Source organism: Agrilus planipennis, unplaced genomic scaffold (assembly GCF_000699045.2).
Source record: "Agrilus planipennis isolate EAB-ADULT unplaced genomic scaffold, Apla_2.0 scaffold184, whole genome shotgun sequence".
NCBI lineage: Eukaryota > Metazoa > Arthropoda > Insecta > Coleoptera > Buprestidae > Agrilus > Agrilus planipennis.
In genome coordinates, this window is record NW_020438988.1 from 292,205 (window position 1) to 316,204 (window position 24,000).

The window sequence follows — 24,000 nt, forward strand, 5'->3', positions numbered from 1 at the left end:
AAGTTCTACAGTTTTGCCAGATGCAAATTGCTATCCTAAAAGGACCATTAAATTTTCCAAAGTTTCAAATTTGTCAGTTTCAACTCGCGATCAGAAAAAAGATGGCTATTACAATTAATTTGACCTTTTTTAAGCGAATGCCTACCAGACGTTTACAAACAGGCTGTTATTATTTTCAATCGTCTTCATTTTAATTTTTTTTATTCCAAAATAGGTAAAATTAATTATTATTTTCGTTTCAAAATAATCTAGGTATTAATGTGTAGTTTATTATATTCGTTAGATGTTATTGTGTCGAAACATAACTTTATGATATAATATTTTTAATATATGTATTGATCAAGTGAGAAGGTCCATAAAAGTTCTATATAATCAAAAAGTGCGTTTGTGTCGTCACCGCCTATAATTTTATGTAACATGTCGTGGGCCGCATCAAAAAATTCCACCTTAATACGTCCCTGACAGTATTCCCACATAACAATTACGCTGCTACAATAATATGTGGCACTGTTTGTCGATACAACAGTGCACTCGTAACTTCACCTGGTGTAACACCTGTGTGTATCCGCTAGCGAACTCGCGCCGCGCACTTGTGTGTTTTAAAGTTATAAAACGTATGATAACTAGTGACGCAAGTGTCTTCAGTGCTGGAGTTCTAGTAATTTATAGTTATTAGCCGTATAAAACGCTGATTGTCCTTTATAAAAGTTATTTACGAACGATAAAAATAATAACAAAAAAGTCTACTTAACATTTATGAACATTAACAAACTAACAAATTACGAATATCATGTCAATGTACCGTTTTGTAAAGGACAAAAAAACGGCTGGTTCGAAACGATTGTTTATGGAGGGAACCACACCACCTGCAATAGGTCCTCCGATTGTTACAAATTTATACGATCCTAACGAAGTTGATAATTTGCAAGCTATTCATACGCAAAAACGTCTATCAACTGAAGTGTTGGGCAGTTCAATAGAATCGTTAAAAACTACCCGAGATCATGAGGACGGTTCCCGTAGAATTACAACTAGAATTGTCAAAAAAATAACAACGCTCACTAGAGGAGAGGAGAAAGCTTCTCCTGAAAATGTGAGCGAACAAGCGCACAGTAGAAGTTTGCTGTACACACAGGAAGTTGCCAATGGTTTAAAAGCCATTGAACCAAAAAGAGCTAAGGTTAGGAAATACTTATTTAAAACTAATTTCCGGATATCTATCTGCTTGCCCCTTAAAAGCAAAGGTATACCTACTAACACAAAGCATGATATAAATTATTTTACATCAATCCAAACAAAAATTATTTGGTGCAGAATTATAAAAGTTCTACATGTCTAAAAAGTAATTTTTTAATTTTTTTTCTGATAGATTTAGATTTTAATTGCTTTTCTACATACAATCGATTTCATCTAAGTCAAAATTTTCTTTAGTAAATCAAATTACTACAATAGCAACAGCCTCTAGCGAATTGTTTTCCAATTTTAGGACACACTGGAATATTGTCATCGAACAGTTGATTAAAAACATCAGATGATGTTGTATTCAAACCAGTATTATTTCGGTAATTTGCTATGCTCTAGAGTCATATGAATAACGAATATTTTTTTTAAACAAGAAACAAAAAAGTAAATGTCAAATTTTGTGGTCTTTAGCTCGATTTTCTTTTATGTTGAATAGATGAAGAAGACAAATTATGTTAATTCGAATTATAATTAATAGGTAGCTATTAAGCGAAAAGACTCATAAAGGTTCCCGCATGCTAGCGATTTTTTAACGATTAGTAGGACGACTATTTGGTCAGTTACTTATGATTTAGATGTGGTGTAAAATGAGGCCTAGCTTAGTGATGACGCATATTTTATCACAGCGAATTATTTTGTCAACCAATATTTCAAGTTTATTTCAGTAATAGCAAAGATGACAAACACTATATATGCATCGATTTTACTCTTTTCACGAAATTAATAAAGAAAAGACCGTTGATTCATTTTGGGTGTAGTTTGTAGCATTATAAGTAATGTTACTCCCAAGTTTTTAAAAGTATACATATAGTACTTCTAATATATTCATTCTAATAAATTAAATTATTTTTTTTTTGTTCATTTTCCATTATAGATAGTACAAGTAAGATTAAAGATATTTCATATGTTTATTAAAGCTATTACTAAATGCGCTAAGGAGCGTATGTAAAAAATCGGGAATGATGTCAGGTAGATTTTTTGGCCGTTTTATTAATTGCAAATTGAATTATGCAAAAACTAACACACCCAATCTCGACCAAGTTGCAAGGGTAAGTAAGTGTACATATATTGAACTACCTAACTCTAAATTTTCAATGCATAAAAGCAATTGGTTGATAGATCCTCAATGTATTGAATACTACCTACACTTATTCACAGTTTTTCACTATTTTTTAATATACAAATGACATTTTTTTAATCTTACTTGTATTATTTAATGGAAAATTAACCGATGAACAAAATAGGTTCAGTACAACTCTAGGTTTCCATTTCTAATTATTAAGATAAATATAGCCAAAAAAAGGCATTTTTCCGTCAATTTTGCGGTTACTGAATTACTACAAAAATTCGTACCACCAATTCACTGCGTCACTCCTACATGTTGTTCAGTAGGTGAATTCCCTACCAATTCCTACAAAAACGTAATTGTGCAGCGCCACAACAAAAATTAAAAGGATTTGAAACTACCGTTACCGACTGCGCTACGAGCCGAAAGCACCCATAAACAACGTGCGGCACAGTTATTGACGCACATTAGATAGCAGTTTTATGCGACAATTTGGACAAAGTCAGGCAAAACAATATTACGAACAAATATTCCGAAATCAGGAATTATCCCTATTATGCCCATAACAATAAACAGAGCCTAAATAAACCTACTAATGTAACATTTTTGAATACCTATAGCAATTTAGTTTATTAAATGTTATTAAGCAAGTTACTAAGAACTAATTAGGAAAATAAAACCCCAGAAAAAAGCCCCATCAACAGAAAACCTCCAGAAAATTGTTTTAAATGAGACCCTTTATTTCTCTACAAATTTTTATTTGATGAAACTACGCTTTTTTAACTTTATCGACATATCAGTCTAACCATTAGAAAATTTGTTACATGTATCGCAATTAAGTTTATATGGTTTGCATTTTGCTTTTTATTTTGCGTTATTAGTTGTGGGTGTATGTTTGGAGCGCGGCTCTGTTAGGATGCGAAACATAGGCGGTGAGCGCGGCGGAAAAGAAAAGGTTAGAAGCGTTCGAAATGTGGTGTTACAGGCGACTGATGAGGATATCGTGGATAGAGAAGATAAAAATGAAGAGGTATTAGAGAGAATAGGAGAACATAGAATTCTGTGAAGTTAATCAAAAATAGGCGAGATAGATTGGTAGAACAAATGCTAACGTTTTGTCTTATGTTGTCGGATTTTCTCAAGGCTACAAAGTAAATAAAAGATGTTAATACTATTATCAGGTATGATGATGAAGATATCATGAATAGAGAAGTTTAAAATGAACAAAAAATAGGCGAGATAGTTTGGTAGGACACCTTCTCAAGCATGAAGGACTAGGTAGAGACATATTAGAAGCAGAAACAGGAGTTATGAGGAATATAGATAGAACTAGATTAGATTACCGTTCACAAAGAGTTAAACATGTCGGATGTCCTACTTAAAGAAATGCGAAGATTAGCTCAGGATAGGGAGGAGTGGAGATGCGTGTCCAACCAGTCTTAGGACTGACGACTTTATGATGATAAAGTTATTTGATCATGTATAGAAATTTTCGGACTACATTTGATAACCACAGGCGCGTTTCTTTTGACATTTGCCGACAGTGCTCGTTGACATTTACAAGAACGCGCCAAAACGTTCCTTCGCGCTCCAGACTGCGCCAAAATGTTCTTCATACTCGACTGCGCCGACCCCGTTACATGGAGCGTGGATTGACGTTCCTCGCCCCGGTTAATGGGTTGCCTGGACAGTCCACTCCGCAGTAAATGACATCTTATCATACTTTTACAATTTCAATTGTGATAATTAAAAGAACAATAAATATTTGTTAAGTTTTTGTAACTCGACTTGGATTCAATTGCGTGGTTTTAGAAAATTCTTAAGATATAAAATGGAGTCGTTAATAAAACCTCAATTTTCATAATCCTGAGTAGCAATCTTGGACGCTTTTTAAATATGTGTATATGTATTAAACTTGAGAAATGGCTACGGTAAATTAGTAAACATTCCAGGAAATGCAAAATGATGATCGGTACAATATTATTAATAATAGATACACATCTACAAAGAAAAAACATGAAACTATCAGTAATTAGATTTTATTCGCATAATGGATTGAATTATTTATTTAATATTTCATACGGTTAACAGCAGAAAGCGTACTTGCTGATTACAAAAATTAAAAATTAAAATATCTGGTTACTTTTATGGTTTAGTTTGTTTTTCCATTTCCGTTGATCCATTGTTTGAATTATTGCCATTAATTTACGAATTTACAATATTTTCTTATCGACGGTTTATTTTCCTTAATTAGACATCATACTTTACAAGACTTAATTAGTTATTTTTCAATTACCAATTGTGTTAAAAGACATTTCACAATTTTAACGTCTATAAATAGAACATTCCTTTTGAGATCATATACCTACGATTATACGAAATACTCAATTTTTACAAGCATTGTGTATTTTTACGTGTAAAAATTTTAGTCATCACTCATGGAAGTAGATACTTATTAAGTGAGTAAACAGGTATATGATGGTTATTGGTAAACGACATTGACATAATTTTGCCATTTTGATTCACGTTTTCTTGTGTTACAAATTTAATCTTCTCCACGCAAACAACGGAATGGATACTAAATAAGTAGGTACTTTGTCTCAGTGATCTTTTATTTCGCATTCCTTTTATATACATATGTATAATCGTTATTATAATAGATTGATACAAACTTATATAAACTGTCTTTTCATCTGTTGATCATGGCCATGTTGAAAAAAAGATTGTATGTGTATGTACGTTTGTATGTATAAACCCACGTAGGTACCTATATGGTTGGTTTACTTACCTACATGGTAGTATTGCGCTGGTAAGCGTAGCTGTGAATTTAAATATGTCTTGCTGATGTCATCTTATAAAGAACGAGTTACTTTTTGTATTTTGCAGTTTTGCACAGCTTAAAAATGTTTGTACGAAAAGAAATACGCAGCGAATTATCTAAAGAATTCCATATTTGGATATTTGTAAATATATACAATAATACAATACATGCGTATCTGTATTACATGCCTTTTGTTATAAATACATACGAGGGTGGTCCAATAAATACTTTGCCTCACCGGCTGATGGCGACAGTATCGCAATAGCAATTTACTATCGTGCAATACATTCTCGTAGACAGCTACTTTCGAAATTTCAGCCGCATCGGATTCGTATTTTTGTTTTTATTGCGTATGGAAGCGAGAGTGTCTGCGGATTTTAGAAAAATGGAAAAAGAGCAATATAGGTCGGTAATTCGATTCTTATTTTTGGAAGGGAAATCGCACAGCGAAATCAAAGAGCGTTTGGATGCTGTGTACGGTGACTCTTCTCCTCTATGGCGACTGTCAAAAATTGGTTTAACGAGTTTCAACGTGGTCGCACGTCGGTTTTTGATGAACCACGCCCAGGTTCCCCGAAAACGGAAGATAACGTGACAAAAATCCATGATCTCGTATTAGCAGACCACCGATTAAAGGTGCACGACATATCTGAGACAGTAGGCATTTCAAAAAATCGCGTGGGTCATATTCTGCATGAAATTTTGGGCATGAGAAAGATGTTGGCGAGATGGGTGTCGCGTTTGCTCACTCCGGACAACAAGCGCAACCATGAGACCACTTCAGAGCAGTGTTTGAGGCTGTTTAAGCTCAATCAGAAGGAGTTGGATGTGACAGTTGACGAAACATTGATCCACTGATACACACCAGAGACCAAGGAAAAGTCGAAACAGTGGACTTCACCAGGCGAACGTGCCGAAGAAGGCGAAGACTGTCCCATCGGGCGGAAAGGTGATGGCCACCGTTTTTTGGGATTCACAAAGTGTGATCCACATTGACTACCTGGAGAAGGGTAAAACGGTCATAGGGCTGTACAATACCGAATTATTGGACCGATTCGACGCCAAATTGAAGAAAGAACGGCCCCTCTTGGCGAAGAAAGTGCTCATCCACCATGATAACGCACTGGCTCACACCTCCGCCTTGTCACGGTCAAATTGGTCGAATTGGGCTATGAACTGCTGCCCCATCCACGTATTCTCCAGATTTGGCCCCATGCGACTTCTTTTTGTTTCCAAACTTAAAAAAGTTACTCGCCGGGCAAAAATAGCAGTCCAATGAGGAGGTGATCGCCGCCATGGAGGCCTACTTTGCAGGCCTCGAGAAAATGTATTTTTCAGACCGGTTAAAGAAGTTGGAGCATCGCTGGGTCAAGAGTATCGAGCTAAACGGAGACTGTATTGAAAAACAAATCGCCACTTTTCCAACATTTTTTGTTTTTCTTTTGTTGGCTAAGTACTTATCGGACCACCCTCGTATATAGACGTATCCATTTGTTAAAGTTCAGCGGTGTACTCTTCATCTAATACACCTGCACGTACGTTCTGTTCCAGTATGTGTAATGAAAGCAACAAACTGCATTAGTAAGACTTCATATTATATGTATAAGCCCTGCCTACATCCAAGACATTTGTTTTTTATTGAAACCATGTGAAATAACAATGATTGGGAAACTCGTATAAAATAAACATGAACTCCAGAAAGTCGAACAAAATTTTAAAAATATACAGTTACGCAAAATTGCAATAAAATTTTGGAGAACTTCTACGTTTTAACAATTTTAGCATAATAAATCCTTAACAAATCGGAATTCATTTTGTAAATATTTTTTAAAATAGCCGTTCTTATTCACACTGAAGCAAGTCAACCTTTTTTATTTGCAGATTATCTGTAACGTTTAAATCTTTCACGTTTTCATTATTTAAAAATTATCTAATTAAATATGAATTTCCCGTTCCGTATTTTCACAAAGTAATTTAGGTATAAGTAAATATTTAATAAAAAGGGAATCACAATTTAAAAAAAATATACTCTTAATTTTGATGACATTTATGTGTCTATTTGTATTTGTTAAAATGGCTTAGAGAAAGTACACTACGAAAATTATTTTTAGCATTAAAAATGTGAAACGTGAATAGCACAATCCAGTAAGAAAGAAATATTTTTGTGTATTAGTCGTATGAAAGTTTAAAAAGTTAGTGTTGGGTTAGGCTGTGTTAGGTTTCAGGTATTTGTCTTACTTGTGTTTTCCAATGAATACCTACATGAAGTATGCTGTTAATTTTGGATTTTAATTTTTATTTATTTTATTTTAATTTCTCACGTCAAGAAAGCTTACACAGGTTGTACCTACTACCCTTTAACACTTTCTACATCCTAACCACCAAACAGTCAAATAGAAAAGTATTTAACTTGATTTAACTTTAAATAATCATTACTTGTATACAAATAATATCTCCCTAAAAACTCTGTTTGCTGAAGCAATTGGCAAATAAAAAATAACGACTTGATTAAGCGCATTATTCACTTTATTTATTGACCACAAGTTTGATGTTTTCCTTTTTATTTTTCAACAGATTTTTAAGTTCATGACTTTTCTAATTTCCTTAATTTAATATTCATCAAATTTATTTATACAATATTCGAAGAACAAATAAGCTGTATATTCTCCATTATTTTTTTGTTACCTACTGATGCAATTAAATTATTATCAGTTAATACATAAAGAATCGAAAAATACTTCTAGTTGACGAATGACTCAAAATTCAAAATCTCAGTCATGTTTTCTTCGGAAAAATGTTCGTGGGTTTAACAAATTAAACTTTTAAGACTCACAACGACAAAAACTATTTATTTACACTAATTATTATTGAACTTAAAAACACTATTAAATTATTACTAAACTTAGGTAATTATTCTATTTATTTGCAGTACTGTTACTAAATCGTTATTCACTGCGCTGTCAATTTATTTCTAGATTCACTTCTGCAACGGTCAATTTATTTCTCTTCTTTCACTTCTTCAACGGTCAATTTATTTCTACTCCTCTCGGCGATCGTCTCTTCCTTTAAATACTCCCTTACTTCCTTTCGGGAACATTCTCGAGCCGCCCGGAAAAGTTTCGTTTTCTTCGAAGTGTTTAATTGCTTTCCCGGAACGCAAGTACGACACACACGTTTACAGATACGGTGCACGTGAAGAAAGGCGCCCGCGGCTAGTCGGTGAATCGATAAGCCGCTCACACACACGTATGCCCGTTCGCACACAAACACGCTCGTGCTCGCTACATTACTATTAGAAGTTTAGGATGAGTTCAGTTTCAGTGAAAGGATACATCTAATTGTAAAAAATATTAGTTTATTGATTTTTAAAGAGGAAATTAGAATGTTTTAATATAATATTCTGAAGTTAGTTATATGTGATAAATATTCGATTCTCTTCTGTCATTTGAAAATTTACGCTTAAATCAGCACTTTAACCGACCGGTATATCGAATAACGCACATACTGATCGTTTCAAGAAATTAGGGATATGCCTCTTCCCTTTATTAGGATGCGCCGTAGCATAATTCCGAATTCAATAATATTTGTCTGCGGAGCTCATTTCTCCACCGATCATCTAGCTAGAACTAGAGAAAAGCGTAGAGTACCATTTGCTCCTCCATCTCCTCACCTTCTTCAAGTAAAGGAGCAATAATTGCTAAATTGATGCTGTCCTGGTTTGAGTCTAAAGGTCGTCGTCTGTTGAAGTTGCTGTACCTTCCACATAGCATCGGGGATGGAGAAACCTTTGAAGAAGTTACCACTCGTGCTAGCGAAACGTTAGGAAGCAACTCAGCCGACGACAGCCTTTAGACTCGAATTAGGACAACATTAATTCACCTAATATTGGCTATGAAAGCCTTTATCAATTTCTCAATAACAGTAACACGAAAACGTGGTAGGTTACTGTCCAAAAATACAATATAAAACTAGTGAGATAGTGAGAATTTTAGCCTAACATGGATGTGCACTACAATGTAAAACTAACATCGTATAGACGAATAGTGAGAATTTTAGCACAACACGGACGTGCACTACAGTGCTGTTAGGATAGGCATTATCAGCATATCATGTATACATATATGCTCTCTAAGTTCTAAGATATAAGTGAATGTATGTTTACCATATTTTCTCGTACGAATTGTTAAAGTCGTGCTCAAGTAACTAGTTAGTGCCTTTATACATTCTTTTTTATCCACTTTCACTCCTAGTTTTAAAAATATGTACATAACATTCATATACATATTTGTTTGCCATTCTGTTTTATTTTAAAAATATTTGTAGCAACCAAAATCCAAAACATTGTAAGCTATATATAATCTTTTGATAAGAACCCTTTTTAAAAATCTCACTTCACTTTTATAATAATGTAAACTACATTTTAAAAAATATCACAGAAAAAAATTATAGGACTTAAAATTTTATACATATAAGGTAAAATGTTTACCGAACATAAAAAGTAAACGTTTCTTGTCTGTATTTTTTCTTTTTACCTATGTCACACGAACAAAAATGGATTATTTGGTGAAAGTGTGAAATAAGTTTTTTCAACCACTGTATAAAAATATCACTTGCTTCTCTGAGGCTGTTAAAGCCATGGTTGTCGCCTACATGTATGAAAACATCAATAGCTTTCAAGATATTAAATGGGAATATCATAATAAGTTTTAGTGAATATAGACCAAACGTCCAAGTAATAAATAAAAAATTGATCTAAATCTATCCAGCCATTATTGCGTCGTGCAATCATATCGACGGGCCTGGCGTCATTATGTATTCTGCGCTTTAGTATCAATTTCTAAACAAACTTTCAAAAATAATTGCTGCATAATATGTTTTTTAAACGTATTTTTAATATTTTAGTATGTAAATCGTTTACATCAATTGTAAGAATAAGTATTGAGGCTTGTTACTTTAATAAGCTTATAGTAGAAACGTTGCATGATTAACGTAATGGTATATATTTTTTGATTAACTACAATGTTTTTTCATTTTCAGATATCTGATATAGTAATTGGACAAGAACCGAATGTTTCTGCAAAAGACTATTTGTTGCGATGGGCCAAACGTACCACACACAAATATCCAGGAGTACGTGTTACAGACTTTACAACATCCTGGAGAGATGGTCTTGCCTTTAGTGCCATTATACATAGAAATAGACCGGATCTTATTGATTATCGTACCGCGAGAACACTTCATGCCCGCCAAAGGATCGAACAAGCCTTTTATATTGCCGAAAGAGAATATGGTGTCACCAGACTTTTAGATCCTGAAGGTATTTATCGTAACACCGCTTAGTATTTCATATAATACCAAATGATTTTTTCTAACATTTATATTTTAATTAAAAAGGGATCCAAGAAGGGAGGAGTTGAAATATAAAAATAAAAATGGAATAACAATGAAAAAGTACTATTTCCTTCCTTATCAGTTATTTTTTTTCTGTTATACGATATCCCATTATTGTAATTCAAAATTAAATTGTGTATTAACTCAAACTGGTACTTGTTTCGTTTTTCTCTTATTGATATATATATACCTAATTATTAGTTATTGTACAACTATTATTTATTGTTCTTAGATGTTGATACTCATGAACCAGATGAAAAATCACTCATAACGTACATTTCTTCACTCCACGAAGTTTTCCCTGAACCACCTCCAATCCATCCATTATATGATGCAGCAGCTCAGCAGAAAGTTCAAGAATATAGAGAAATTGCTTCTTCGCTTCACTTATGGATAAGAGAAAAATATAGCTTAATGCAAGTAAGTTACATTTAAGATATTAAAGCAATGTGAATTTTATAAAAATTATTTGAAAGGATCGATCATTCCCACCCACGCTTATTGAAATGAAAAAATTGGCTACTGAATCCTCAAGATTCCGGACCGATGAAATACCTCCACGACAACGAGAAAAACAATATTTAAGTCAAATGTTTCATGAACTCGAAAAATATTTCAAGTCTATTGGTGAAGTTGATATTGAACCTGAACTACATATTGAAAACATAGAGAAAAATTGGAGACGACTTATGGATGCTTATCAAGAAAGAGACAGACTCATTTCAGATGAATTAAATAGATTAGAAAAACTTCAAAGATTAGCGGAAAAAATCCACAGGTTTATAATTTTCATTTTTATCATTAATAACAGTTTTGCATATATAGCTATTAAATTTTATAGTTAATGTTTATTTTTAGAGAAATAAAACAAACCGATGCAAACATGGATGTAATTGAAAGAAATATCGAAGAAGAGTCGAGAAGGATCGAACGTTTGCATCCATTAGATGCCAAAAAAATTGCTGATCAAATTGAATCTGATCTGACTGTTGTTGAAGATAACATTAAATCTATAATGAACGATATTCACATTTTACATTCGGGGCGATATCCACAAGCATCCGAACTTGATAAAAGAGCTAAAAAACTTCACGAAAGATGGGTGCAACTGAGACGTCTTTTGCACAACAACATCGTTAGACCATTAGCCAACATGAGTTTCCCTGTTGAGGAAAGAACAGTTACCAAACATATTAGAACCGTCCAAGAAACAAGAAATGTCGACACAAATCCTCATTTCAGAACATTATTGGATGCTATTGAGTGGTGCAAAACGAAATTGGTTAGTTTGGGGGATTACAATTGTCACTTTCACTTTCATTAGCAATTTTTTATATTTTAGAAACAATTACAAGAAGCAGAATATGGTACTGATTTACCAAGTGTCCAATCAGAACGCAACATTCATCAACGTGAGCACAAACAAATTGATCAGTATCACTCTAAAGTTGATACATGCATAAAAGCCCGCCAATATATCAATACAGAAGATTTACCCCTCTATAATCAACATTTGAATGAATTACAGAAAACATACGCTGAACTTTTATCATTTTCCAATAATAGAATGAGTGATCTTGATAGTTTGTTAGATTTTATTCAGTCAGCTACAAATGAATTAAATTGGTTAAGTGAAAAGGAAGAAGTCGAAGTTTCGCGTGATTGGTCCGACACTAAGATGAACTTAAAAGGTGTTGAAAAATACTATGAGGTAAGTGAAAATTAGTGAATTTTATTAAATTATTCGGAATAGTTTTACTTCTGTAAACGATATTGAATATCCTTCGAAATATGAACTATTAATAATCAATTTACTGTTTTGTGATTTTATGCAGCAAAATTATGGATCAGGCTTCCAGGTAAAAAAATAAATAAATTGGTCAAATAAAAAATATTTCTTATGGATTTTTTAAATCAAACATTAATGTGAAATGTTAAATAGATAAATAAATATGTAATTTTTACATAAAAACAGTTTTAAATTATACTGATTTAATAAGATAATAATCGGAAATTTCACCTTATATTAAATATTATTCAGTATTCCTCCCTTAGGAGTTCTCTCCAAAAACAAATGACAAACAGAATTAAATGAAATTTCACCCACACCTGCCTAAACATGTCATAGAAAAATTCTATTAAAATTTATATGGCTCTAGGATACCCGCGAAAAAATGTTAATGATAATATTGTATAGCTATTAACGTGAAGTCTAATGGGAATTGACTGTAAAGACAGTTAATTGCTGAGAGCCATCAATGAAATTTTGATTTAATAATGAATAAATGCCTAAAAAAAAGTGGTAAAGTATTTCATTATGAATAATAATGAAATGCTTATAACCTAACCTTATTTCTGTACGTTTCTACATATACATACAGATCGCTTGTTCGTGAAGTGCCGCAACAGTTTTTTCGAATAAGTAAGGACGATAGGGCCCATTTAATATACTGACATACAGAAAGAATTCCCTTAAAAGCAATAAAATATGACGTGTATATTCCTCAGTATTTTGTGTGATGTTGAAAATAATGAGACAATTTTTTTTTTAAGAATTTGATGAGTGAATTGGAAAAACGAGAAATACAATTTGGTGCTGTGCAAGATCGCGGTGAAGCATTAGTCCTCCAAAATCACCCTGCAAGTAAGGTAATCGAAGAGCATATGGCAGCTATGCAAGCCCAATGGGCGTGGCTTTTACAACTGACCCATTGTCTTGAAGAACATTTAAGAAATGCTCAAAACTATCAAACATTTTTCAAAGATATTGCGGTTGCTGAACAATGGCTTAAAGAGTATTTAAACCATTTATTAATTAAAAAAACTATAATTTAACTTTAATTTTTTATATTGTAGAAAAGATGAAATCATGAATACTGAATTCAGTCAATCTGAATTTACTCTAGATGTCGGTGAGAGGTTATTACAAGGAATGCAGACTCTGAGAGATGAATTAAACGCTTTTGGAGATCAGGTTCAATCGTTGTCTGCTCGAGCTCAAGAAATTACACCGTTAAAGCAGAGAAAACAACCTATTACTCGACCAATTACTGTAACTGCTATTTGTAATTACAAACAAAATAATGTATGAAAATATGTTTACTTTATTTTGCTCAACTTATAACACATTTTATTTCGTTGACAGTTTGTAATTGAAAAAAATAAGGAATGTACACTTACGGATAACTCAGGTCGCATTAAATGGCGTGTCCATAACAGTAAAGGAATCGAAGCACAAGTACCCGGGGTTTGTTTTGTCATTCCTCCACCAGATAAAGAAGGGTTAGAAGCTGCCGATCGATTAAGAAGGCAGTACGATAGATCTATTGCATTATGGCAGAAAAAACAACTTCGAATGAGACAAAATATGATTTTTGCTACCATTAAAGTTGTTAAGGGTTGGGACTTGCCACAGGTAATTCTAAGTTGATCAAAATGCATGACGTTATTAAAAATTATTAATTTTTTAGTTTATTGCTATTGGCGCTGAACAACGAAATGCTATAAGAAAAGCCTTGAATGAAGATGCAGATAAATTAATGGCAGAAGGTGATCCGTCAGATCCACAATTACGTCGTCTAAGACGGGAGATGGATGAAGTCAATAGATTATTTGATGAATTGGAAAAACAAGCAAGAGCAGAAGGTAGGGTATTTTACTTTGAATTTTCAAAATATATTTGAAATAATATAAATACTATTTTAGAGGAAAGCAGAAACCAAACACGAATATTCAACAGCCAAATTGCCTCACTGCAGCAAACTCTTGATGAAGCCGAACGAATTATTAATCAACGTGTGATAGCTTCATTGCCTCGTGATTTAGACACGTTACAACAATTACTTCTTGAACACAAAGAATTCGAATCTCAGTTGCAAAATCTTGAGCCGGAAATTGAACAAGTTAAAGATACTTTCCGTAGCATAACACTGAAAACGCCTCAACACAAAAAAGATCTAGAGAAAATTCTCAATAAATGGAATTACATATGGAACACGAGTAATTTATATCACGAGCGACTTAAATGTTGCGAAATTGTCTTAAATTCAATGGAAGATGCTCAGCAAGTTATTTCTGAATTTGAAAGTAAATTGGCTCTTTTCAAGGAACTACCCGCAACAGAGAAAGCTTTAGAAACTGTCCATGATGATTTGCTTAAATTACAATCTGCAGTTGGGCAGCAACAAATTGCTATGGATCAGCTTAATGATGATTTTGATAATACTAAACGTCTTACGGAAAAATCTAGACCAAACCACAGAGGTCCACACAATGATGTTATAAGATTAGAAAACGAAATTCAAAAGTTAAATAACCGATGGAATAACGTATGCGGTCAATTGGCTGACAGATTAAGAGGCTGTGAACAAGCATATAATATGTTAAAAAAATATCACAAAGGAAAGGAAAACGAAGATGCTTGGTTAGATGATACATATGGAAAACTACAAACAGTACAACCCATCAAGGAGAGAGCAAAAGATCATTTCGACGCTACAAGAGTATGTTTCAATTAGATATTTTCTATATTATTAGATATTGTATAATCTATATATGTATAATATATATNGCCGTACCTGTGAATTTCACTGCTACACTTAAAAATTAAATTAAAATTAAAAACAGAAATGTAGGGTTTTACAAGGAATTGATTAAATATTGTGGTAAAAAACTGGCAATTTTTCTCTTAAGCGACTCTGCACAATTTTAACCTATGGTACTACAGAAAAATAATCCCAGTCAACAATTGAAGTACAATTAGAAAAAAGAAATGAAAACAGGTTCATGGTAAAACAAAAGATATTTTAAATATTATCTTGTTAATCCTACCTTGAGCTACGGGTTACGTTGACTCTTCACTATTCATTTGTAAAAAGACAGACATTTCGGTAAAATTTTATTTTTTTTTTATAAAGAGTAGAAAAGGCAGACTTAAAAGCGGAATGAAAGGTGCTTTATTAAAAATTAAAACAGCTTCACCATCTTTGACACTTTTCCAGAAATAACTAAAAAGAAATTAGGTATAGCAAATTAATTACAATTGTGGTATAATAATATATTTTGTATTACTACTGAACTACCTTAATTCTTGTCAGGTACACCTATCAAATAATAATGATAATAATACTACATCCCACGTTGCGTGGAAGTTACTTCACAAAACCTTCAATCTCTTTACATTTCTTTTATTATTTACATCCTACGTACGAAATATATTAACAATTGGGATAAGGACAAAAGCGTGGCGTTCAACAGAAGTTTATACATTAAAGATTTATTGTAATCAGAAATACTTTTAATTCTTGCGTTTTAAACACTTTTCTTTACAATTGTACATTTTCACAATTTCGTGAATATGCAGTTATGATAAAGATTTAAATGTTATAAAAATATTAAAAGAATTTGTAAAGAGCATGTAAAACTGCGCCATTATCTTGTTTATCACTTTAACATAGAGACTCTTCCTAAACCTTAATTTAAGTAAGAATAAGCGAATTATGAGTACGTAATAAAAATGTGCTCATACCGGTGATTGATTGCAATAATTATTGCTAGAATATTCAGGTGACTCGTTGGTGGATATTAATGTAGTCTAACATTGAAACTTTTACTTATACTGGTAGTTATTTAGAGGAAGGATAGTTTCAAGGAATTCGTTTTTTTTGTAGTAGTAAATATGCATTTATTCACGTATGACATCATAACTGTTTTAGTCATGCTGATGAACCATATGGACTGATTTTGTATTGCAGATATTTTTCACGAATCCCTAAATTATTGCAAATATCACTTATAATATAACTAATAAGCAGTTTTCAAAAATATGTATAATTATTGAAATAATTGTCAAATAGGTATATAGACGAACTTGTCATGTAACTACTTTAGTGGCCATCAGTCGTGTGTGCGATATATTAACTTACGGTAACATTAACACATTATCATACTCGGTTGTAAATTATTCGTCTATACATATATGCGATGATGTAATTGTTTTCAGACGTTAAAAATATTAATTTTAGTGTTTTAGTAATGCGAATTCTAAAGATGTAGTATTTAAGAAATTGTTTTCTGACATTTTTAAAGTTGAAAAATTATTTATCGGTTTGTGTTTTATTAATTAGTATTTCAATATTATGAAGGGTCACTATTTAAATTTACATGGTTATATCGTTTGGTGGTTACTATTTAGATATAAATGGTCAGTATTTAAATCGAAGGTGGCAATGTTTAAATTTACGTGGTCTAACTAAATAACTAGCAAACTAACTAACCTATCGTAACCAGTTACTAATTAGAGTACTGATTAATGTATGTACTGACAGTTAAGTATGTTAATACTCGCCGTATATTATTATTGTACTAACCCTTGAGTATTTTCATACTGACCATTTAATATTTTTATAGTGATATTTGGGTAATAAAATATTGACCCAATGTTGTTTTATCTGCTGACCGAAAATGGATTTAAATACTGAACATTTAATGTGTTGCCTTATTTATCTAGGTCACGTTACATAAATCAATACTTTGACATTAATACAAGTATTAACAGAATTTATTATGTTAATTGGAAGTCGGTACATGGTGCATTTCAATATACATTTAGCAGGTGATAATAGAGCTAAGAATTCATAAATTCTAAATAAATAAATAAATTTCTAATTTTCGGAGTAAGTAATAAAATTTAAGAAAAATACTTGCCGCATTCATAAAAAATGTGAAACAAAACAATATTCGTTTAAATGTTTATTAATATTTCATTTTCCTTTCGTAGGATAAAATATATTTCCGCCAAATAGAAAATTCTTGCATAGAAAAGCTCATGTATTTTAAGTCGTTCACTTCTCTGTGTTTTTTGTTTTCATTATAAAATTCTACATAGATTTCAGTTCGGTTTTTGTCCTTTTCTTTTTTGTGTCAATGTCACACTTAAAAATAAACTTTGCAGCAATGAATTTGAACCTGAAACTTCGGGCGCGCGTGCGGTTGTGTCGGCCAGTCCCGCTGCTGATATATTCCCTTTATTACAGAGGCTGTCGCTGTCGCTTTCTCGAAACCGAAATTGCCGTGGTAGTATCGCAGCGAATTTGAACGTGTTTGAATTGTGTTATCGCTGTAACAATCGCAATAAATCCGCGGCTTCTCGAAACGTTTTTATTTATACGAAATATATTTAATTCGAACATTTACGATATCTTATGTGTTATTTTGTAGTGAAAAATCGAATTTATCCCGTTGTGATAGTTTTGCTATAAATAAACACAATAATGAGTAACGAATACAATTTTCAATATGAGCTCGAAAAAATACCATGGGTGAGTAACAATGTCATTATTTTGTTTTATTAGGTATACCTAATTGGTGTCAAAACGGTACCCTCGTAAAATTTTCCGTAACTTTATTTTATTGTTAGCCTGATTGCAAATAGTTTGCATTACAAACATAATCGATTTTGCTTACTTAACGATCACTCTATGTGGTTTTTTAGTACGTATTGTTCATTACTATTTTTAAAAATGCATGTACCTAGACAGCACTTTTATATACATAGACAGTTATATATGCATACTGATATCCAATAATAGTTTTGGTAAATTTTACTTTTTATCGATTCTTGCTGAGGATACCGAAAAACATTAAATATACACATCCTGGACATTTTTTGGCGTGTCCTTTAGAAATCAATACCCACGTATATACCGGCCGGCTAGTTGAAATGTATTAAATGAATGTAAAGGGCTTTATAGTTGCACTAGATTTTTAATTCTTTATTTTTGTAATAAATCCATTATTTTCTGATTCATAGACATTACGTACTTTTACTTACTTTACTTAATTTTTTAACGTACACACATCTACGTAGGTATGTTCTTGATTTTTTTTTCAGAAAATGACTTAATCCCTAATGTAAATTTTTATTTCACTATTAACGTATGTAGGTGTTTTTTTACGAATATCTTGCCTTAACCAATTAAACATGACTTAATTAATATATCGTATCGTACACATATGTTGAGCACTAGTACTCTAGAAACTCACTTAGTAAGCAAACCACGATTAGTATTTTTAGATTAGATTAATTAGACAACCACACCATAATAATTTTTCACCCTTTAATGCTTTGAATTGTTACCAAATATTATTGTTATTAAATAGAGAAAATTATGGTATGTAATTATATTGAGAGTGAAGTTCATGGTTACGGCGCGATTTGATAAATAATTTTAAACGGGAACCATGACTATTTTTATCTGACGTGAGATAAAATAAACCATAACGTGGTCATTGGCACTAGAGCTATATTTAAATCGAATTACTTTTTGTTTTCTATTAGACCTGTAATTCGTCATGTCAATAAGTTTATGTTAAAATTACATTCAGGATTGTGCGTACATAAAGGATATTTGTAATATATATATATGTACCTATCTCACCGAAGATTTTAAGTTTTTCGATGCGTTTGCATATCTACTTATTCAAAATATATTCTAAATTCCATACTGGGAAACTTTTCGCCGCATTTATCACTGATAAATAATACAAGATAAAGTTGTTTACGATTAAGTAGGTATTAAAATGCCTTCTTAGAACTCGATTGTATTTTTACGCATTTTCTGAAAACATACTTAAATTGGAAATTGATATCTATTTAAAAATGATATCCTGTTTTTTTGAATAATAAAAATACGTTGTTATCATTTAAAAATGTAATTTAAAGAATGCAAATTATTCTGAGAAGGAAATATTACATTCGTCATGTTTAACTACTTATTGAAGTTGTGGTTAATTTTCAATTATATTACAACAAAAGTGTTTTTAATTATAATTCTATTAAACTTTTTTTTTCGCTTTCAGCGATTAGTTGAGCAAATGGAACCTCAACTGTTTAAAACATTCCGTTCTGAATTTCACATAACAACATCTTCCGAGCAATCGATATCTTACTCTTCCTCGTCAGGGTACAACAAGCAGTAAGTTATTTTATTGTATTTTGTTGTGGCTGTTGCACTTTTATCCTTACATTTTAATTTTTGTGTGATGTGCTACATTTACATTTAGATTGAAATCGTCCAAAGAAAATATAACCTCCACTAAGAGAGGAAGTAATGGAGTAGAAGAACTGAGTATAACAAATGGTCGTCCCCCCGATAAATATACTTCAACAACTGCTATTTACCAGGATCCCCAGCAATGGGGCTCTACAATGCAATTTAGTGAAATTAAATCTTTAAAACGGGTGCATAAGGTGAATGAAGGAATTGGAACCGACAGTATTATTGATACACCAAGCATAATTAATCCATTTACTGGTGAAATTATGACTATAAGAGATGCTATCGCTTCTCGAATCATAGATGTTCGCACTGCCAAAATAGTAATATCATCAGATGGAAGTCAAATCCCCATTTCAGAAGCTGCAAAACAAGGCTTAATTGAACCGAAGGTAGTTGAGCGGCTTTACGGGCCTTGTGGTATAATTGAAGACGAACATGCAATAACTCTTCTTGAAGCTATTCAGCGGGAGATACATGAAGCCGAAAGGAGCTTTATAGATCCATCTGAGAAACAAGTAAAGGTAAAGCACAGTAGTAGCTCTGATGAGCTCGATAACAATGACAGTGTGGATGTACCACAAAAACGTTATATGGAGAGCGACCAAACGTTATCAATTAAAGAAGCTACTAAAAAAAATCGTATTTATTCAAAGCATCAGGAAGTTAAAATAAAAACTGTTCCGGTATGTTTATATGATGCACTTGGTCAAGGTCTAGTTGATGATAGAACGGGTTGGATTGTGGATCGAAATTCGGGTAATAAATATCAAATTGACGCAGCAATAAATACAAACATAATTGAAAACAATATTAGAGAAATTGTTGATAGTAAAACAGATCGTAAAATCACTGTAAGTGAGGCTATAGATGAGGGAATAATTAATCCAAAATTAGGAAAATATTGTTTACCCCATGAAAAGATTTCCTTTTTGGAAGCTAGGCGAAGACAGTTTATCATTAAACCGTTAACCTTAAAAGACGCGTATGAATTAAACCTTTTAGATGACGAAGGTAATGTATTTTCACCTTTACATAATAAACTAAATATTTTAAACGCGATTGATTGTGGTGTATTAGATTATGATAGTGTTAAATCTGTGATTAATAGAGAAACAAGCGCTTTATTAACATTAAAATCTGCTTTAGAGGAAGGTATAATTCAACCTAATGGAATTTATAAAGATAATGTTACGGGTGAAACATTTACAATTGCTGAAGCAGTGCGCCGGGGTTATATTACATCAGTTGCCCAAAAATCAATTTTTGATATCGACGGGTTCCAAACGCCAGATAAATCTGGCTATATTAGCTTTAACGCGGCTAGTTCAAAAGGTTTTATAAGTAAAAAACAAGGAGGTAGTTTAGTAACAAATATTAAAAATGGAAAACTGATATCATTCAAAGAGGGGGTAAAAACAGGGGAAGTAAAACCTGAAATATACAACATGTTAACAAGAAAAGTAGGCATATTTGAAGAAGGCATAGAACTCACTGTTGTTGAAGCTGTTTTCAAAGGCTACATTAATCCTAAAACTGGAAACTTTATAGATATCAGTAAGAATAAAATAGTACCTTTAAATGATGCTATATCACAAAACCTTATATCGCCTGAAGGGGCATCACTATTAAATAGTCTATTAATGGTTAATGTAACAACCCAAACGACCTGTAAAGTAATTCAACGTTATGTAACTGTTACCACTTGTGGTGAAAAATATCTTCACAGTAAATTAACATACACAGAAGCAATTCGAAAAGGTCTTATTGATAACGAAAGTAAAACATTTAGAAATCCTGAAACAAATGAAGTAATTTCAATTGCTCAGGCACTTCAAGAAGGAAAATTGTCACCAGATGAAAACAGCTCTAATGAAAACGTAACTGTACAAAAGCAGATTGAATCAGCTAATAAGTCAATTGACGATCAACCGGAAAATAGGGTTTTAACAACGTGTAAAGAGAGAATTAATTTACCTATACACTCAGAAGATTTTATAGAAATAGAAAAAAGAAATACAATTTTTTCAAATACTAAAGTTGAAATTCCTGCAGAGGGATGGAATTTATCTGACGCAATTAAACAAAAGATGTTTGATTGTGAGACGGGACTTTTTACTATCACGGGAACAGACAGATTGGTAAGCTTTGAAGAATGTATTAAGCTAAAGATTATAAATCCACAGTCTGTAATAGTTGTTGATCCTAAAAGTCAAAGAAAAATAAGCATTTCGCGCAGTATTGATAAAAAAATAGTAGATAGTACTGGCCATTATAATTTAGACAAAAGACGTATTACTATGAAAGAAGCAATTGAAAAGGGTTATATTTTATTAGAAGAAACAATGGATGTAGACCTTACTCCATTGACAAGTCCAAGAATCGCAGAAAGAGCGTATGTTCATCAAACTCATAAAGTTCCTGAACCGGTAAAATTAGAAGAAGGAGTTATTTTTGACCCAAGTACAACTTTAATAATATTACCCGAAAAAAGCGAATCTTTACAGCTACTAAAAGCGCTTCATGAAGGTAAGATTTCACCTAATACCGTTAAGATTATAGACCCTACCACAAACAAAGAAGTAGATTTTAAAGAAGGACTTGCTAAAAATATTATAAATCTTGAGAAAAATACAATGAAAAACAAAAAAGGAAATGATGTACCTTTGAGTGAAGCAGTAAGAAGTGGACATATAACTGTCGCGGGAACTCCGCTAGTTGCAGAAAAACAAATAGTTAAGCATGTTCAAAAAATGTTAGTTCATGATTCTCAAAGTAATGATTATATTCCTATTGAAATCGCATACGACATGTGTCCAGTGGAAGAGAAAAGCGCAGAAATTGCACAACAAATAGTATCAAACACTCCTCAATCGACAATTGAAACAAAATCGAAAATTGTTTTAGACAGTGTTAAAGTAACTTGTCCAACAACAGGTAAAATTTATACTGTTCATGAGGCAATTCAAGCAGGGATGTTAACACCGGATTTTATCGATAAATTAACGGATTCAGAAATTCAATATGACGTTGCAACATTAATAGATTCGGATGACAAAAAGTTTTTAACTCCTGGTGAAAAAGTTCGGGGACGAATAACTGTTGAACCANTGATTAAATTACTTACTGATAATTACAATAAAAAACGTAAAATGCTTGCTTTTTATGAAATAAATGAAAATTAAGTTTTAATAATTTCTTTAAACTCTAGTTGAAGAAATTGTATGATTTTTCTATGTTGCTGTGATAGATACGAGAATAACTTTTGTTAAGAATTAAATTTTTAAAGGGAATATTTTTCATTATCCTCGTTAATTTGTTTGTCCATACTTCATAACGTCATTTTCCATTTTGTACAATATTTTAAATAAATTTGAGAAATTATTTAAACAAACTTCAAATTGAAACCAAATTAGATTTCATTTCATTTTTAATCAAACATTGAAGTTTTGTTTAAATTTGTACAAATGAGTAGTTCTATTAATGCACATGCATCTTTTGATAAATGTCGGTAAAATACTCATCACGGCTTATGTATCATCATACCTTCGCACTTACTGACTAACATTTGACTCCTAACCTCTAACCGTAACACTAGATATGGGGCAAAGGGCTTCAGCGTTTCCGTGAGGCCCTTCTGGAAATTCAACCTTCGTTGGATGGTACAGCTGCATTCGTCGCTGCCAGATCAGCATCACCTACTGGAGCAGATATTATTGCAAAGGAGCTGGATGAGTTTAATAGTCGATATCAATACCTTCTCGATCTTCTATATTCAAGATTGAAAGAAATTGCAGAAAAAAATCCGGCAGATATTGTCACTCTGGTGAGTTTTTTTAATTTTACCTTACATAATATGTAGTGCGTATTTAGACTTTTTAATGGACAAAAAGGCATTATTGAATTAAATTTTTGATATAAGAATCGAGAAACAAGAAATTTGCAAATTTGGCACTAAATAAAATCATTACATAATTTCTATTTTATGTCCCTAATCAGTTTTGAAGGAACAATGAACTTCTGAACTGTTGAGGTAAATATTCCAACGCTTCGCTCAACGTTTATGAATTTTATCGGCATTCTAAAACAGAATTACGAATTATGAATTATGAATTACGAATTCTATAAATTGTTAAGTCACTGTTAAAAAGAGGAATTCAACATCCTTTTTTCTAAAATTAATTTAAGTTACAAAATAGTACAAATGAAATCAATTTATGTACTCACATTGCCAATATTACAAATTAAAAGGTTTTACTACAAAATTTGGTTAACAAATTTACGGAATAGCCAACAAGGGAGGGAGGCGCACTCCCATTTTTGCCGAAATTACATTAAATAAATCTTATATTTCTAAATTTCAGTTGAAAATATTTTTGATGATGAGTTATTTTTGAAATTGAAAATAATCGTTGTCTTCCTTT

At 32.1% G+C, this 24,000-nt stretch overlaps 2 protein-coding genes across 2 annotated transcripts in view; both read left to right on the forward strand.

Annotated features, from left to right (window-relative positions):
- Positions 1 to 15,037, forward strand: part of LOC108740575 (plectin) — an 87,317-nt gene extending 72,280 nt beyond the window's left edge. The window contains exons 7-16 of the mRNA XM_025975651.1: positions 10,167 to 10,446; positions 10,753 to 10,940; positions 10,997 to 11,298; positions 11,379 to 11,802; positions 11,863 to 12,231; positions 13,074 to 13,315; positions 13,377 to 13,605; positions 13,666 to 13,935; positions 13,991 to 14,165; positions 14,226 to 15,037. Coding sequence (XP_025831436.1) covers positions 10,167 to 10,446; positions 10,753 to 10,940; positions 10,997 to 11,298; positions 11,379 to 11,802; positions 11,863 to 12,231; positions 13,074 to 13,315; positions 13,377 to 13,605; positions 13,666 to 13,935; positions 13,991 to 14,165; positions 14,226 to 15,037 — 3,291 coding nt within the window. The remainder of the gene's footprint in view (positions 1 to 10,166; positions 10,447 to 10,752; positions 10,941 to 10,996; positions 11,299 to 11,378; positions 11,803 to 11,862; positions 12,232 to 13,073; positions 13,316 to 13,376; positions 13,606 to 13,665; positions 13,936 to 13,990; positions 14,166 to 14,225) is intronic.
- Positions 15,038 to 17,529: 2,492 nt separating this feature from the next.
- On the forward strand, positions 17,530 to 22,804 carry LOC112904763. Its single transcript, XM_025975652.1, has 4 exons — positions 17,530 to 17,839; positions 19,380 to 19,495; positions 19,584 to 22,723; positions 22,788 to 22,804. Exons 1-4 carry the CDS (start codon positions 17,792 to 17,794, stop codon positions 22,802 to 22,804), a joined length of 3,321 nt encoding a protein of 1,106 aa, XP_025831437.1. The 5' UTR covers positions 17,530 to 17,791.
- Positions 22,805 to 24,000: the final 1,196 nt, after the last annotated feature.